This window comes from Pipistrellus hanaki (genome assembly GCF_964339955.1).
Source record: "Pipistrellus hanaki genome assembly, chromosome: 3".
Classification (NCBI taxonomy): domain Eukaryota; kingdom Metazoa; phylum Chordata; class Mammalia; order Chiroptera; family Vespertilionidae; genus Pipistrellus; species Pipistrellus hanaki.
Window position 1 is genome coordinate 54,294,245 of NC_140505.1, and position 16,800 is coordinate 54,311,044.

Genomic DNA, 16,800 nt, shown 5'->3' on the forward strand with positions numbered 1-16,800 from the left:
TGATTATTAACTATAGTTCCCGCAGCTTTTCCCTCGAAAAACGAACTTCTGTGGGGAAGGGAGGCCGCTCTCCAAGTTGATTAGGATCAACTACTCGCGCAGGCCACTAGGTTGCGCCTGCGCAGAGGGAGCTGTGCCCATGGGAAGAGTCCACATCTACAGCGTTCATAGGGGGGAGACGGCACCCTAAAGTCCCAGGTCCTTCCATAGTAGGCTATAGCCTACGTACTGGAAACCACATTCCCAGATTATTTAACGTTTTTGTCTGAGTGGATTCCTTAAAACTAGTATTTAATTGATAATATGGGCGAGTTATACAAAAATGCTTGTGTGCGGCGCCCCCCTCCCGGTGCGTGCGCCAGGCCACGCGCGCCGGGAAGCGGAAGCGGAAGTGTTGTGGCTCCGGGAGCGTCCCCGGAGTCCGAGGTGCAGAACCCTGGACGCTTGCCATGGAGGGGTCTCGCGAGCCGCTGCTGGATGCCAAGGACAAGGTAAGCCCTGGGGCCGGTGGCAGGCGGGGAAGCGGGCTTCTGGTGCGAGGAAGGTCATTCCCTGAATTGTTTTTCCTGCTTCCGTTTCAGGTCACCAACCAGGTGAGTGCGTGGCAGCCCCGCCCGGTCCTCGCTGGCCTCCGTGGGGAAGGGGCGGGCCTTGGGCCGCCGGGGACGTCGCGCCTGTGAGCCTTCCCCAGCTTTCTGCCTCCCCTCCCCGCCAAGTCCAAGGCCCGTGCCCGCAAGCCGGTCCCCGTCGTCCCCCCACCCTGTGTGGCCCCGCGTCGCTCCTTCCTCTTTGCCACTGCCTACTGCCATCGTCATTTAACCTCCCCTCTCTCCCCAGCCCCAAAGAGTACAGGCCAAGTACTGCTCTTGATTAGGTTCCATTTATTCAAGATTAGTTACACAGTACTTTTTAATGTTTTTATTGCCTTTTAGAGAGAGGAAGGGAGAGGGGAAGAGAGAGAGAGGATCATCGATAAGATTGAAACATCTAGCTGAGACCTATCCGCCGGCTGCCTCCTGCGCGCCCTCTACTGGGGATTGAGCCTGCAGCCCCTGCAGGTGCCGTGACCAGTAATCCAACCAGCGACCTCTGGGTGCATGGGTCCAGGCTCAACCACTGAGCATACCGCGGGGCTAGGTACACAATATGTTTCAGAATGATTATTAAGGGAATAAATTACTAAACTTTACAAAGATAGCACCGCAAACATTTTCTTAGTCTTAAAAGCCAGTTATTTTAAGAATGGAGAGTATACCTCTTTAATCTTCCAATGTGTATGCAGGGTGTCCCCCCAAAAATGTAATCACAGTTTAAGAGCTGATAGCTACAATTTTGTTGTTGTTGTTTTGTTAATCCTCACCCGGGGATATTTTTCCATTGATTTTTAGAAAGAGTGAAAGGGACGGGGAAGAACACAGAGAAACACTGATTTGAGAGAGATAAATGGATTAGTTGCCTTTCCCCCTACCCCCCAATACATACCCCCTGACCAGAGCCAGGGATGGAGCCTGTAGCTGAGGTACGTGCCCTTGACCATAATCGAACTCGGGACCTTTCCGTCCGCAGGCTGATGCTCTATCTATTGAGCCATCCTGGCTAGGGTTGATAGCTCAATTTTGAAAATGAAATGTATTTTAATAAACAGCCTTTATAATTATTCAAAGTGTGTGTGCATTTTTTTTGGGACACCCTATATATTTATACTAAGAATAAGAATTTGAATTCTGAGGTATATCTTAATCCTGATTCTTTGTTAACAAGTGTTCTTGTCCTATTTTAGCTAATAAACTGTTTTTAGACAACACACTTCCCAGAAGAACAGTACTAAGACCGTATTGTTTTAGGTCAGGAGTCACCCAGGTCCATACAAAATACTGTAAGAGATTAAGAAAGAATGAGAATACAGTGGGCTGAGAGATGACCATTGACTGCTCTGTGTCATTTGTCTCCAATTGATCTTGCTGTTTGTTGTTTTTGAGGATTCCTAGGAGAACTCAGAGAGATAGTAAACCACATTCTTGTCTGGCTTTGTTCAGAGTTACTGGGTTAGTGCACTTTGATTCAGTCTTTCATAACTCATTTTATGCATTCACTTACTCTGAATCATCTTTATTGGAGTAAGATATCTTGAAACTGAATCATACTAGATTATAAGGTTTTAAAAATGGAACCTTTTTGTTGGGAGGGGAGTGCTGTTTTTTAAAACAACACAAACTTAATCTTACCATTCTGGAGGTCAGGAATCCAAAATTAGTGTTGTAGGACTAACAGCGAAGGTGTTGGCAGGGCTGTGTCTCTCTGGAGGCTCTTGGAGAGAATCCGTTTTCTTGCCTTTCCAGCTAGAGGCTACTCACAGTCTGTGGCTTGTGAGTTCTGCCTCCATCTTCCAAGCACGTCATTCTAACGTTGGCTTTTGTTGTCCCTTTTCTCTCTGCTATCATCATCATTATGTTGCCTTGTCTGACCCTGACTCTCCTGCCTCCCTGTTATAAGGACTCTGATTACATTGGGCCCACATGGAAAATAACCCAGGAAACACTTCGCCTCAGGATTCTCAATTTAGTCATTATCTACAAAGTCTGAGATTCAAACTCATGTCTGCCTGACTTTAGATTCTGTGCTTATTAAATTTAACAAACCATGGTGCTATATTGCCCAGCACTAGAGGTGTAAGATATCTATTACTTCACACTCTGATATTTGGAATCATTTTTGAAGTAATTCATGACTCTTATATAGATGTCTAATTAGAACTCTTCATAGATGAATGGTTGTTCCTGTTGCTGCCACATTTTATTTATTTTCTTGCCATTTTTATGGAATAAGTTAAAAGAAATATGTTGTATTGACACAATATCTAGTGTGCCATTTTCCCTCTTCCTATGTATAAGAAATAATGACAAGTTTTGTACAGTGTATATAGTGCTTCATAAATGTGTAACTGTTTTTGTTCTATGTATTGTATTGGATGTACCAGCTGCCCCAAAGGCATTTGTAGTACAGTGAATGGGGGAGAGAAACACACCCACAGATAACTAGTATACACGGCAAAATGTTCTAAATGCTAGGGTATAAAAAGTGACACAGAACATTCATAGGAAGGCTGAGTAAACCAGGAAAGACTTCACAGAATGGGTAGAATACGAGAGGAGTTTTAAATTTTAAGATGTTTGAGAGTTGAATGCCAAGAGGCATGAACAGCATGAGTAAAGGTTGAAAGTTAACTTAAGAAGAGATGCAGTTTGAATACAAGTGCGAAAGCTCTTCAGGATTTCCATGACATGACTTCAGTGCTAGGTAAATGGTTGGTAATGAGCTCTTAGGGCAGCAGACTTGACAGGTTTGGAGCCAAGAAAGACTTTAGAGAAGAAACCGATTAGGAGGCTTCAGTAAAATTTAAGGCAAGATTTTAAAAATGGGCTTTCAGTAGGTTTGAAACAATGAGGTTGGGAAGAAGGGAATAAATGCCAGTGGCATTGACTGAAATAAAATATTGAATACCTAGCAATTCATACATGCTTTGAGGAAGGGGGAGAGAAAAATCAAAGTTGATTCCAGTTCAAATGGGAATCACTAGAAAAATGGGGGCCATCGGTAGGAATGAAATGAGGATGAAAAACGTTTTTGAGGAAAGGTGATATGTTTGACATTGCTGTGCCATTGCACTAGTAGTGAATGTGTTTAATGGGAAAGATTTTATTTTATTTTTTTTGTATTATTTTTACTGGGTGTATTAACATCTAAGAGGTAACTGGTTACCTGTAATATTTTTTGGTTATTTGTATTTGCTAAAATTTCTATAAACTAATGTAGTTCAGATTATATAGTTAGGATTTTTGGTAAATCATAGATCATGATAAGCTTATTGATAAAGTTATTTTCTGCCAGTTGCTCTACGTTAGTTGTCTATTGCTGCATAACAAACTACCCAAAACTTAGTTAATTGAAACAACTATTTAATTATTTTAATTATCTCTTAGGACTCTGGGTTAACTGGATTTAGCTGAGTTGTAGTTTCTACTCCCTGTCATTTCAGCCAGAACTTTAGTCATCCAGGAGCCTAATTGGGCCGGAAGTCACTCACATGGCTCAGTGCTGACCTTGGCTGAGAGCTCAGCTAGAGCTGTTAATGGGAGTGACTTGGTTCTCCTTCACATGGCTGTCCACATCATGGTGGCTGCGTTCCAAAAGGGAGAGCCCCGAGAGCCAGCGTTCTATGAAGAAGGAGACAGACACTTCCGATTCTCCTAAGGCCCATGCTTGAGGATTCCAGAAAGCCTCTGCTGCCTTATTCTGCTGGTCAAAGCAATCACAGGGACAGCTCGGTGATTTCCCCATGCAGTGGAAAATAAGCTCTCTCTTTTTTTTTTTTTTTAAACATTTTTATTGATTTCAGAAAGGAAGGGAGAGGGAGGGAGAGAGAAATAAGATTAGAGATGAGAGAGAATTATTAATGGGCTGTCTCCTGCATGTTCCTAATGGGAACTGAGCCTGTTCCATAATTGAACTGATGACCCCTTGGTTCAGGGGTCGGTGGCTCAACCACTGAGCCATCCCGGCTGACTAAGCTCCATTTCTTTTTTTTATTTTATTGATTTTTTACAGAGGAAGGGAGAGTTGTAGAGAGTTAGAAACATCGATGACAGAGAAACATTGATCAGCTGCCTCCTGCACACCCGCTACTGGGGATGTGCCCGCAACCAAGGTACATGCCCGTGACCGGAATTGAACCTGGGACCTTTAAGTCCACAGGCTGACGCTCTTTCCACTGAGCCAAACCAGTTAGGGCTAAGCTCCATTTCTTGATGTAAGGAGCATCATGTACATACACCAATTTTTAGAAGCTATCTTTGGAGACTAACAGAAGTTCTAAACATATTAACTCAATAAATATTTATTAGAACATTCACTTTGTACCAAATATTATTAAGTAGATTCAGTACTAAACTAGGTTGATTATGCTCCTGCTCTCTCTCTCTCTCTCTTTTTTTTTTTTTTTTACTGCAACCAAAGTACATGCCCTTGACTGGAATCGAACCTGGGACCTTTAGTCCACAGGCCGACGCTCTACCGCTGAGCCAAACCAGTTTCGGCTATTGTGTTTATTTTTAATTCATTTAAATAGTCACATTTGGTTAGTGGCTGCTGTTTTGGACAGCTCAGGTCTACCATGTACAATAGAAGATGCTAAACATTCATGTCCCAATCTACTTCCTTGACTTACTAGAACTTAGTTTAATTCCAAATAGTGATCATGTTGCAGGTAGGTATAACAAAAAGTGTGCGGAGTATGGAATCAGTCAAATTTGGTGGGGAATACCAGCTCTGCTAGTTTTGTGTTTTTGGATGAGTGGTTTAATCAGTCATTTCCTCATAGTACTTTTGAGAGAGATTAATGTGTGCAGAACACTTAACATTCTTTCCATTTGATAACTTCCATTTAAAAGGAAGAGAACATAAAAATGTATATTTTGTGACTAGCTATAAAAGTTACATACAGATAAAGACTTGAAATGGGGGCACAGGAATAAGAAAATAGTTTTTAGGATGGAGTTGTGTGTGATTATTTTTTTTAATTTTCTCCTGTGTTGTGTTTTGAAAAATAAAAATGAAATTTAAACTGAAATGGTCTTTATCTATTTTATCTTTATCAGTTTTGCCTTTTACTTTACATTTGTTTTCTGACTATTTTTCTTCTATGTATTCATTTTACTTATAGATTTTTTTTCCCCTACTAACTTTTTTCTTTGTAAACTATTTTCTTCATTCTATAAGAATTTTAAGGCTACATTACTTCATTCTTAATATTCTCCATACTGATAAGTGTGCTCTGTTTTGATTTTTTTTAAAAAAAAATATATGCAGTTAATTTTTATTTAAGGCTAAACTACATTTTTTAAAAGGACTGCTTTTAATTTTCACTTAAGTGTTCAGTTTAGAATTTTGGAAATTCTCATCTCATAAACCTAAACCCAGCTTTCTTTAACCCATGAATACTAACTTGGCACACGGAGTGTCTGAATGGCAGCTGTCATTTTCTCATCTGCCAGTTTCACCATTGTAATGGTCCGTGGATTCCAACTCTGTTTTCCTTAATTGCTTTTCTGCTTGAGATAATTCAGAGTTTTATTTCAGACTTTGAGAGTCACATAAGCAATATTTTACTCTACTATTTTACTATGGACAAAAAAAAAAAAAAAAAAAAGGAACTTCTTACACCAAGGAGTTGTATAGGATGAATAAGTTTAAAATGGATCCAGTTATATTTTTGGATATCACCACTGAACTGATATAAAATATCTGTCTCTAATCATGAACCCCCTTGAATTGTGTTCTTGGATTTTTAGCCACTTATTGAACATTTTTATTTAGATGTTCCTTTTCATTTCTTGGTAATACCTTCGTACCTAAAATATATAAAGTCCTGGTTGATACATGATATCAGAATTCTCCCAGTCATCTGGGCTCAAATTTTTATAGTTGTTTTTCTTTGATACCTCCCATAACTGTGTAGATAATCATCAGTACCTAGTGATTCATTCTTTAGGTTCAGCTCAATCCTACTTGTCACCACCTTCGCTCGGGCATTTAATATACTTGGATTATTGTATTTTGCTGCCACCAGATGGCTATTTTTTAATCAATACACTATTTTATATCATTCTCTGTGATATAACATTCTCTTTGCCTGCAGAAAAAGTTTAAATGACTTATATGACACATTGCTTTCCATAATAAGATAAAGAACCTGAAAGTATTTTGGAAACCTCTGAAAATTCATATAATTTGTAAAGAATTGGTGGCCTCTTGATCACCTTTCTTGGCTTTATTTTCCAAACTTCCTTACAAAAGCCTTCCAGCTTAAGATAGGAAATATGTTCTTCCTTAACCAGATTTATTTTTCTTTTTATCTCTAGTTGGTTCAGCTTAATATTTATTAGGCACTTATTTGGTAGGTGTGTATTTATGGAATTTATAAATAAGCCACATTTTTCTCTCAATTTTAGTTCTTTTTATTCTTCAAACTGAGTTTAAAGTTATCCCTTCTGTAACATTTTCTCTTGATCACCCAGGCCTACAATAACTTTCTCTTTTCAACCAGGAACTCACCGACTTATATTCCACTCTGCTATATGTGCAAAATAACATCTATACAAAACATATAGACAGGCTAATGAATTATTTTAACTTTTCCAAGTTTTATTGAGATATAATTGACATAAAGCACTGTATATAAGTTTAAGGTACACCACATAATGACTCCACATACAGATTCTGTGAAATGATCACCACAGTAAATTTAGTTAACCTTCATCTCATCCTATCTAATAAAAGAGTAATATGCAAATTGACCATCACTAAAACACACAAGATGGCTGCCTCCATGTGGACACAAGATGGCCAGCAGGGCTGCAGGGAAGGGCAGTTGGGGGGACCAGGTCTGCAGGGGAGGGCAGTTGGGGGCAACCAGGCCTGCAGGGGAGGGCAGTTGGGAGGGACCAGGCCTGCAGGGGAGGGCATTTGAGGGGAACCAAGCCTGCAGGGAAGGGCAGTTGGGACTGGGCTTGCAGGGGAGGACAGTTAGGGGTGAAAAGGCCTGCAGGGGAGGGCAGTTGGGGGAGATCAGGCTGGCAGGGGAGCAGTTAGGCATCGATCAGGCTGGCAGGGAAAACTAGTTAGCCCTAGTTTTGCAACAAAAACCAAACCAAACACAAACTTTTTCAAGCTGGCAGGCAGGCGAGCGGTTGGAAGCCAGCAGTCCTGGATCGTGAGAGGGGTGTCCCAGATTGGAGAGTGTGTAGGCTGGGCTGAGGAACACACACACCAGCCTCTAGTAAAGTTATATTATAAATAGAAGAGAATAATTTATATTTGAATATCTGTGTAACTACAATTAAAACTCAAGAAATGGAGCATTACCAGTCCTGGAAGTCTAACTACATGCCCCTCACCAATCAAACCTCTTCCTTCCTATCCTTTTGTGATAATCATATTGTCACTTCTCATAGTTTTGCCATCTAGTTTTGCATTCCTAAACTGTTATATTTTCTGTTTCTCAAGTGAATTAATCAAATAATTTTACTAATTTCAGCATTTTTGGTGTTACGTGTAGCAGAAGTTCATTCATTTTCATTGCTGCATTTCATTGACCATTCTAATATTGATGTACATTTGAGTTATTTATAATTTAGGGCTATTATGAATAAAGCTACCAGAAACATTTTGATATCCTGTGTACATATACACAAGTTTTTCTAGGTTGTATTCATAGTTGAATCTCTGGATTGCAAGGCGTGCATAACTTCAGCTTTCCTAGATAAAGCAAATTTTTCCAGAAGATTGGCCCGATTTAGACTCCCATCAACGGCATATGACACATCTTTTTTCCCCCTAATACTTAGAATTGTCAGACTTAAAAAATTGCTGTTTTGATAGGTGTGTAGTGGTATTGGTATTTCATTGTGGTTTAAAATTGCATTTCCCTGTGCTCCTTTTATATGTTTATTCATTGGTAGTTCTTTTGTTATATACCTACTATCTTTTTTGTGTGGGATGCTTTTATTTAAAATGTACATATACAGTCTTTTTACTTATTAAATACATTAACCTTTTATGAGCACCAACCTGACCTTCATGCTGTAGTTGATTGGTCCGAAGCCAGTCGAGGAAATTTTGGTCCTCTCACCAATCCCACCTTTTAAAAAGAGAAAGTTATTAACAAGCAAAACTTCTACACAGTAAGCATTAATTTGGTAGCAAAAGGTATCTGTCAGTAGACAAGTACCTTTTGTGAGCGCCTGCTAATTCATCCACTCATGGCTTTACATTTTATTTTATTTTTTTAATGTTTTTATTGATTTCAGAGAGGAAAGGAGAGGGGGAGAGAGAGAAACATCAATGATGAGAGAGAGAGAATCATTATTGAGCCAGAAACCCAGACATATGCCCTGACGGGATTGAACCATGACCTCCTGGTTCATAGGTCAATGCTCAACCACTGAACCACACTGGTTGAGCCAGGGTCATATATTTTAGGGTCATTATTAAGAGTCATTATCCAACCTTGTTTTATGCCATAGCAACACTGAACAATCATTGACAGGAATTAGCTAAAAAGTACTGAGGCAGCCAGTAGTCAATAAGCATGTAATCTTTGGAGTCAAACAGACTTTGGTCCAAGTTTTGATTCTAAAATATGTGACCTTGTGCACATTATCCAGGCTATCTAAAATTCAGCGTGTGTCATCTGCAAAATGGAAATAATAGCCTATAGTGTTATGATTCAGTGAGGCATTTAAACATTTAAACTGCATGGCACGTCACCTGGCAGGTGTCCACCGACAATGGTGATGAAATCTAAAGCCACCTATCACCCAGTATTTATGCTAATGCAAGGTTGCAGATCGAGGACCATGGTGAGGAAAGAAACTGGAATGGTTCCCATGTGTGCCTCAATCAAATAGGAAAAGGGCATATAACTCATCTCCCATGTCAGGACTTTTAGGTTGTAGAGTGGGGGAAGGCATCCATAGTAGGAAAGAGGTAAGAGACAGTCCAGAGCATTTGGAGCCCCCTTAAGTGCAGAAGCAAAATGAAAGGAAAACTAGTTCTGCCACATCTCCTTTCTACTTTCATTACACACTTTGTGGAGATTTTTGTTTTTGTTTTTCCTTTTGTAATTATGAGTCTTTTTTTTAAATTTTTTATTCAGAGGGAGAGAGATAGAAACATCAATAATGAGAGAGAATCATCGAATGGCTGCCTCCTGCACACCCCCTACCGGGGATAGGGTGGGGTGGGGTAGGGATTTAGCCCGCAACCCAGACATGTGCCCTTGGCGGGAATCGAACCTGGGACCCTTTAGTCTGCAGGCTGACGCTCTGTCCACTGAGCCAAACCAACTAGGGCACAGTATTGTTTTCTAACTGTTTATATCCCTTATTGCCTCTCCACTTTCATTTGGTGGTTGTTGCTCCAGCAATATTAAGATAAAGATATTTTCTTTTACTATGATTGACAAAAGTTGAATGTGAGAGCAGTAAAATTAAGTAAATATCTGAATTCAGAGCAATATTATTACCAATGTATTGTTTTGTACTGTTTCGTTACAGCTTGTAGATTTTCAGTGGAAACTGGGCATGGCTGTGAGCTCAGACAGTTGCAGATCACTTAAGTATCCTTATGTTGCAGTGATGCTAAAAGTGGCAGATCATTCAGGCCAAGTAAAGACCAAGTCTTTTGAAATGACAATTCCACAGTTCCAGGTTTGTGATTTAATTCAGTCAATTGTAGCTCATTGTTCTGTCATTGCTGCTTAACATGTATGAAATCTTTCTTAAGGGGAATATTAATTGTTTTATTTACAATTGTTTTGATGTGCTTTCTGTTTGTTAGTATACAACATCTGAATTTGTTTTCTCTGGGAATTTGATAAGTTGTTTGCAATATAATATGCTGAATTTGTATACTATGACATTTGATCACTTTCACAGTTCTTTTCTGTAATATATTTAGAAAGTTTTCATTTCTCTTGCAGGATATTTACTTTGCTTTTAACTTTTTTATTCTTTTTAAGTTTAATATTTGAGAATGATAAGCTAAATGAATCTTATTTTGAATAGTGTTAACCTTGAATCTTCTGACTAATAATGTTTATAAAAAGCAGATCAGAACACTAATACTTGATGATTAGTTCTGTTAGCTAGAGATTTGACTATCTGAATAGTTTATATTTGGAGTCCTGTTAGTTATATTAGAATTCTACCTGTTTTCCATAAGGAGAGAAGAAAAAAGAGGGTAGATGAGAAATTACATTTTTAAAAAAAATGTGCATACAGGGAAATGTGTTATCATTAACTAATTTAACTGGCCTTAGGGTTTTTGTTTTGTTTTGTTTTTTAAATTTTATTTCAAGCTATGTTGAATAGATAAGAATCTTCACAGTGTGTAAGAAAAACCTCTCATAAGCCACTTTTGAGTTTTTCTGATACTTTTTCCTCTCAGATTTATTAAGGTATAATTGACAAAAATTGTATATATCTAAGGTAGCCAAGGCGATATTTTGGTTATATACACATTGTGAAATGATTACCACAATCAAGCTAATTAAAATACATCACTCACGTACTGTGTGTCTGTGTGGTGAGACCACTTAAGATCTGTTCTTCTGGCAACTTTCAAGCATATAACACATTATTATGTTGTCACCTTGTTGTACATTATGTCTTCAAAACTTATTCGTCTTATAACTGAAAGTTTGTAATTTGACAAGCATTTCCACATTTTTCCCACTCCAAGTCCTGGTAATCAGTCTACTCCTGTTACTGTGAGTTTCAAGTTTTCAGATTGCATATATAAATGAGAGCATGCAATATTTGTCTTCCTGTGTCTTCCAGCTTGTAGGTTCATTCATGTTGTCAAAATAGAAGGATTTCCTTCTTTCTAAGGGTGAATAGTATTCTGTTGTATGTGTGTGTGTGTGTGTGTGTGTGTGTGTGTGTATTATATATATAATATATTTATATATAATATGTATATATATTTATATTGTATATATTTTTATATATCACATTTTCTTTATCCCTTCATCTGTCAGCACATACTTAGGTTACTTCTATATGTTGGTTATGGTGAATATCGCTGCAGTGAATGTAGGAGTGCAGATAGGTCTTTGAGATAGTTATTTTATTTCCTTTGGAACAGAAGTGGGGTTGCTGGACCATGTGGTAGCTCTATTTTACAAATTACATTTTAAGGTTTTTTCCTCCTTTTGATTTCTTTCTTTTAAAACTGATATCTCTGCTTTAGAACAAAAAATAACGGTCACAGATTCATCATTAATAATGCTAATTAATATCTTAAAGGAATTAGGACTTAATTAAAAAGGAAATAAATGTAGTATATTGTGATATGTGAGTAGCCTTCAACTGAATATAAGAACCCCTTCAATTTCAAAAGAGAATATAGATTTCAGTTCTTTTTATAATTCAGAATCTTGATCTAATTCTTATTTTTCTGTGTAGCCTTTATGTGCTCTGATTCCACCTGCAAGATTTTTTTTTCTCATAGGAAAAATAGACACAAATGGGGCAACTCTTTTAAATTAGTTTTTACATGGCTTAACATCTAATATGGAAAACAAACCCTTGGCAACATTCTTTGAGCTTTCAATTTATATCTTTTTTTGCAGCTGAAATTTTGACCTTGATTTTTACAGAGAGAAGGGAGAGGGAGTGAAAGAGAGAGAGAAACATTGAAATGAATGTGAAACATCCATCTGCTGCCTCCTGCACAAATCTTCCTAGCAGGATCCGGACTCACAACTCAGGCATGTACCCTGACTGGGAATCGAACAGGCATCCTGTCGGTGCATAGACTAGGCCCAGCCAACTGAATCACACCAGCCAGGGCCATCTATACAATAAAAGCCTAAGCCACTGTTATGGCGGAATGACCAGAATGACTGGTCGCTATGATGCACACTGACCATCAGGGGGCAGATGCTCAACACAGGAGCTGCTCCCTAGTTATCAGTGTGCTCCTACGGGGGGAGTGCTGCTCAGCCAAAAGCCAGGCTCACGGCTGGCCAGTGCAGCAGCAGTAGCAGGGGCCTCACCCGCCTCCACTGCAGCAGGCAGTAAGGAGCAAGGGGTCCTGGACTGTGAGAGCTTCAGACTGTGAGAGGGATGTCTGACTGCCAGCTTAGGTCCTAAGCCATTTGTCAGATATCCCCTGAGGGTTCCCGGACTGTGAGAGGGTGCAGGCTGGGCTGAGGGAACCCCATGCCCCCCGTGCATGAATTTTGTGTTCCGGGCCTCTAGACAGTATATATTTTGAAAGAAATAGTTACATCCTTCATTCCATAATCAATTTACATATAAATTAAAACAAAATGCACTCTTAAGTACCAGTAGACTAAAAAAGAAAGAAAAGGCAAATGTGTAAATCAGTTTTGGTGAGGTTAAATTTTAAATTTGCCTCCCTACTTCCTGGCAGGTTGAAGGGAAGGAAGACAGAATATGTTTGATCTCTTTCTTATCTGAATTTGAAAAAAGAAGATGACTTCTACAGGAGAACTATCAGACTAGCCCAATTTTTAAATGAAGTAAAAATAAGCTTCTACCATTTAAGCCATGGTCAATGTTGGGTCTCTCTTATTGCAGTTGAACCCATATCTAAAATAAAACAGCCCCTATCACCCTGAAATATAGTCTTTCAACTAGATGTAAAGTGATTTGAGGCCTGAGAACTAACCTGTCATTTTTTGTTATTTTAATCTTCAGTGTCAAAGACAGTGCTGGCTAGTTAATAAATCTTTCTGGTGTGATCTCAAAATAACTTGTATACTTTTTGAAAAGTTTAGTTATGTGCTACTTATCCAACTCTGCAATATTTTTGCTTATAGTACCAAATTATGCCTCTTTTTTTTTTTTTTCTCAGAGTAACCTTCAACAATATCACATTCAAATATAATCTTAATGTTATATAGCCTCTGGTGGTCAGATATTATTACCTCTGAAAGCAAAATTAACATTATTTTTCTCCTTTCCAGAATTTCTACAGACAGTTCAAGGAAATTGCTGCAATTATTGAGACTGTGTGAAAACTGATTACTTGGTTGGTAAATTGCTACCATCGTTCTAAAATCATGGACTTCACTTTCTGCAATATAACTGCATGAGGATCAGATGACTTTTTTATTGAAAGAAAATTATACTTTTGTTTTCCCATTTTTTTAATAATAAAAAAATTAGACAAACAGGAATTAGATAAGAGGTGATCACTGCATTTATAGATGTGAACGTACTAAAAGCCACTGAATTTGTTATCAGCAGAAGCGGAGTTCTTGGAGTGTCATGGGGAAAATAATTTCCTGAGGCGGCCTCAGGAGGACGGGGTTTCATGGAAAACTTTATGATGTAAAATTCAGGGGATTTTCCTCCAAGGTCCCATCCACCACGGAAAAAGTCTGTTCATATCTTCAGCAAGGGCCAGGGTTAAGGCCACTGCTCAGAGTTTCCACTCCAAATGAAAATCCAGTCCAGTCTAGCATCTGGCTAGCTGACTCATGTTCCCGGCTGCATTTCATTGCGTGTGGGGCCTGCATTGCCCTGAGCCCTGTGCCTATGGAGAGGAAACAGGCATGTGCGCATGCAAGTGCAGGTCATGCAGCAAGAGATCAAGAGGAAATAAGGAGCACAAGAGAGAGGGAACTCTGAGAATTTTATCCTTCCAAGATGTGTGCTTGCAGTAGCTCTGCCCTCCTAGCCAAATTATATTTTTTTCAGGCTACACTGGCAGGCAAGCTTCTTCCCTACATCAGCCTGACTTCACTGCACATGTGCCATGTCCCCCTTTCGTGAGTCCTTTCCCCCAATGATCTGCAGGGAACGGACCTGTGATTCCCTGGGGAAGGAGAAGCTGAGCTTCCTGGTGAAGCTGCCCAGATGCCATGTTTATAATGTCTGGCCTCCTCTCTGTTCTTTTCCTGTTATTAACTAGCTTAGTTGTAACAACAAATTGAACACTTTGAAGGGGGAACTCAGTGGTATGTGAATTACATATCAATAAAAAATAATGAATGAAAACATTGAGAAGGATGACTACTTTATAAATTCAATAACACAATGTTCCATTACTATAAAAGCAATCAGTGAGAAGAGTGAGTTTGCTCTCAAACATTTGAAATCAGGTTAGGATTGACCATTGTTTCTTTATATTAGCCAAGCATTCAATTATTTCTGTTATTAATTTTTATAGAAAGTTCAAATATATGCCCACAGATAAGTTTTATTCTGAATTCTGTTAACAACTGAATTAGCATGTTAGTAAAGTTAACATTTTACATGATCTTTGTTGAATTGATAAACCAATTGTTAGTAAGTTTTTTAATAGGAAGTCACAGCAATCAGCACATATGGCATTACTTGGGAATGGGAAAATAGATCACTAGAATAGCCTAGGTGGCCTACAAATAGATCAAAACATTTAAAAATATATATTTTATTGATTTTTTTACAGAGAGGAAGGGAGAGAAATAGAGAGTTAGAAACATTTATTAGAGTCATCGATCAGCTGCCTCTTGCATGCCCCCTACTGGGGATGTGCCCACAACCAAGGTACATGCCCTTGATGGGAATCGAACCCGGGACCCTTTAGTATGCAAGCTGACGCTCTATCCACTGAGCCAAACCGGTTTCGGCAGATCAAAACATTTTGAACAAGGATGGTACTTCAGCTAGGTGGGAAAATGTGATTATTTAATAAATGATACTAGCAGTTACAATATTTGCAAAAATAAATAATTCCAGATTAATGAATTAAATAGAAAAAATAAAAATCAGAAGTCTTAGAGAATATTTATGTTAACTAAGGCTTGGGAAGATAGAAACCTCATAGCTATAATATAAAGCATATTTATTTGAAAATAAAAATTAAACATTTATTTATAGAAAAACAGTGGGTCATATACAAAGACAAACACTGGGTTGATATATGTTAGTGCTTTAAATATTTCAAGTAGGAAGAGAGTTGAACAAATTAGACATTCACTAAACTGTCAGAAAGATTGAGGAAAGTCGGGAGAGAGGGCTGGCTTTAGAAAACCCTGTGGTGCAGGAATTCCAGGGAAGGCCACTGCCAGCAGACTGCACAATGCCGCTCATCACCTGGAAGCCACTGAACCACGTGCTCTTCTGCCATCTGTCCATGCGGGCCTCATCATGTGGAAGTTAACCCAGGACCCTGCTGACACAAATTTAGCCAACTGAATTTCCAGGTAGTGTCTATAAAGGGTAGATTTAGAAAGAATGGTGCTGAGTATTTTGACTCTGGCAGAACTAGTTGTGGTCTTTTTGCAAAGTGATTTACACACTCATACACAGACACACAAACACTTCACACACAAATCTCACAGTCCAGGAATAAATCCACCAATATAAAGATATTTGGCAAAATGCTCATCTATTAAGTCTGGGCCTTTAGGAAGACTGCATTTCCCAGCCTCCTTTGCCATTAGTTTGAGAGCACATGATTGGGTTGAAGCCAATGGGTTTGGGGCAGAAGTATCTTAAGGCACAGCCAGCCTTCCTCACCAATCCTTCCTGGTCATCCTCTCCCTCTCCCATCCTGGCTGCTGGTAAAGAAGGACTATAAAACAGCAAAAAGAAGGTGGATCCCTGAAGCACCACTGGAGGCAAACTGCAAGAACACCCTGACTTGCAGTGGACAGTAGTGTGAGTGAGAAACAAACTTACTGTAAGCTGGTGAGATTTTTGAATAACAAAATAGATGTACAAAGATTTTTATTGTATTTTCAGTGCAAAAAGCAAAATGAAGCAGCTAAGAATACCTGTCAATAAGGAAATGGCTAAGTCAATTTGACATATCTATGTGATGGGATGTCATATAGCTACTAAGATTTGTCTCTGGGATATTATCAATATTGTACATATTACTGTGGCTTATAAATTTTTGTAAAAATGCATCCATATAACCCAGCTAGTATGGCTCAGTGGTTGAGCATTGACCTATGACCCAGGAGGTCATGGTTTGATTCCCCTTCAAAGCACTTGCCTGGGTTGTGGGCTTGATCCCCAGCATGGGGTGTGCAGGAGGCAGGCAATCAATGATTCTCATCATTGAAGTTTCTCTCTCCCCAATCTCCCTTCCTCTCTGAAATTAAAAAAAAAAAATGTATCTAAAAAAAATGTATCCATACATTTGAATACTGAATGGAAAACTAAGAGGCATGGAAGGAAGGCTATCGGGTTAGAAGCAATAGTGGAGATGGTTCTAGAG

The 16,800-nt window shown here is 38.9% G+C and overlaps 1 protein-coding gene across 2 annotated transcripts; it reads left to right on the top strand.

Annotated features, from left to right (window-relative positions):
• Positions 1-378: 378 nt before the first annotated feature.
• Positions 379-14,995, top strand: COMMD6 (COMM domain containing 6). 2 transcript variants are annotated; one of them, XM_084879955.1, is made up of 4 exons: positions 379-491; positions 582-593; positions 10,113-10,265; positions 13,553-14,995. In XM_084879955.1, the coding sequence occupies exons 1-4, from the start codon at positions 450-452 to the stop codon at positions 13,601-13,603; spliced, it is 258 nt and encodes an 85-aa protein (XP_084736081.1). In that variant the 5' UTR covers positions 379-449; the 3' UTR covers positions 13,604-14,995. The 2 variants fall into 2 exon arrangements, with proteins under 2 accessions (XP_084736081.1, XP_084736082.1); XM_084879956.1 differs by lacking the exon at positions 582-593.
• The last annotated feature ends 1,805 nt before the right edge of the window (positions 14,996-16,800 follow it).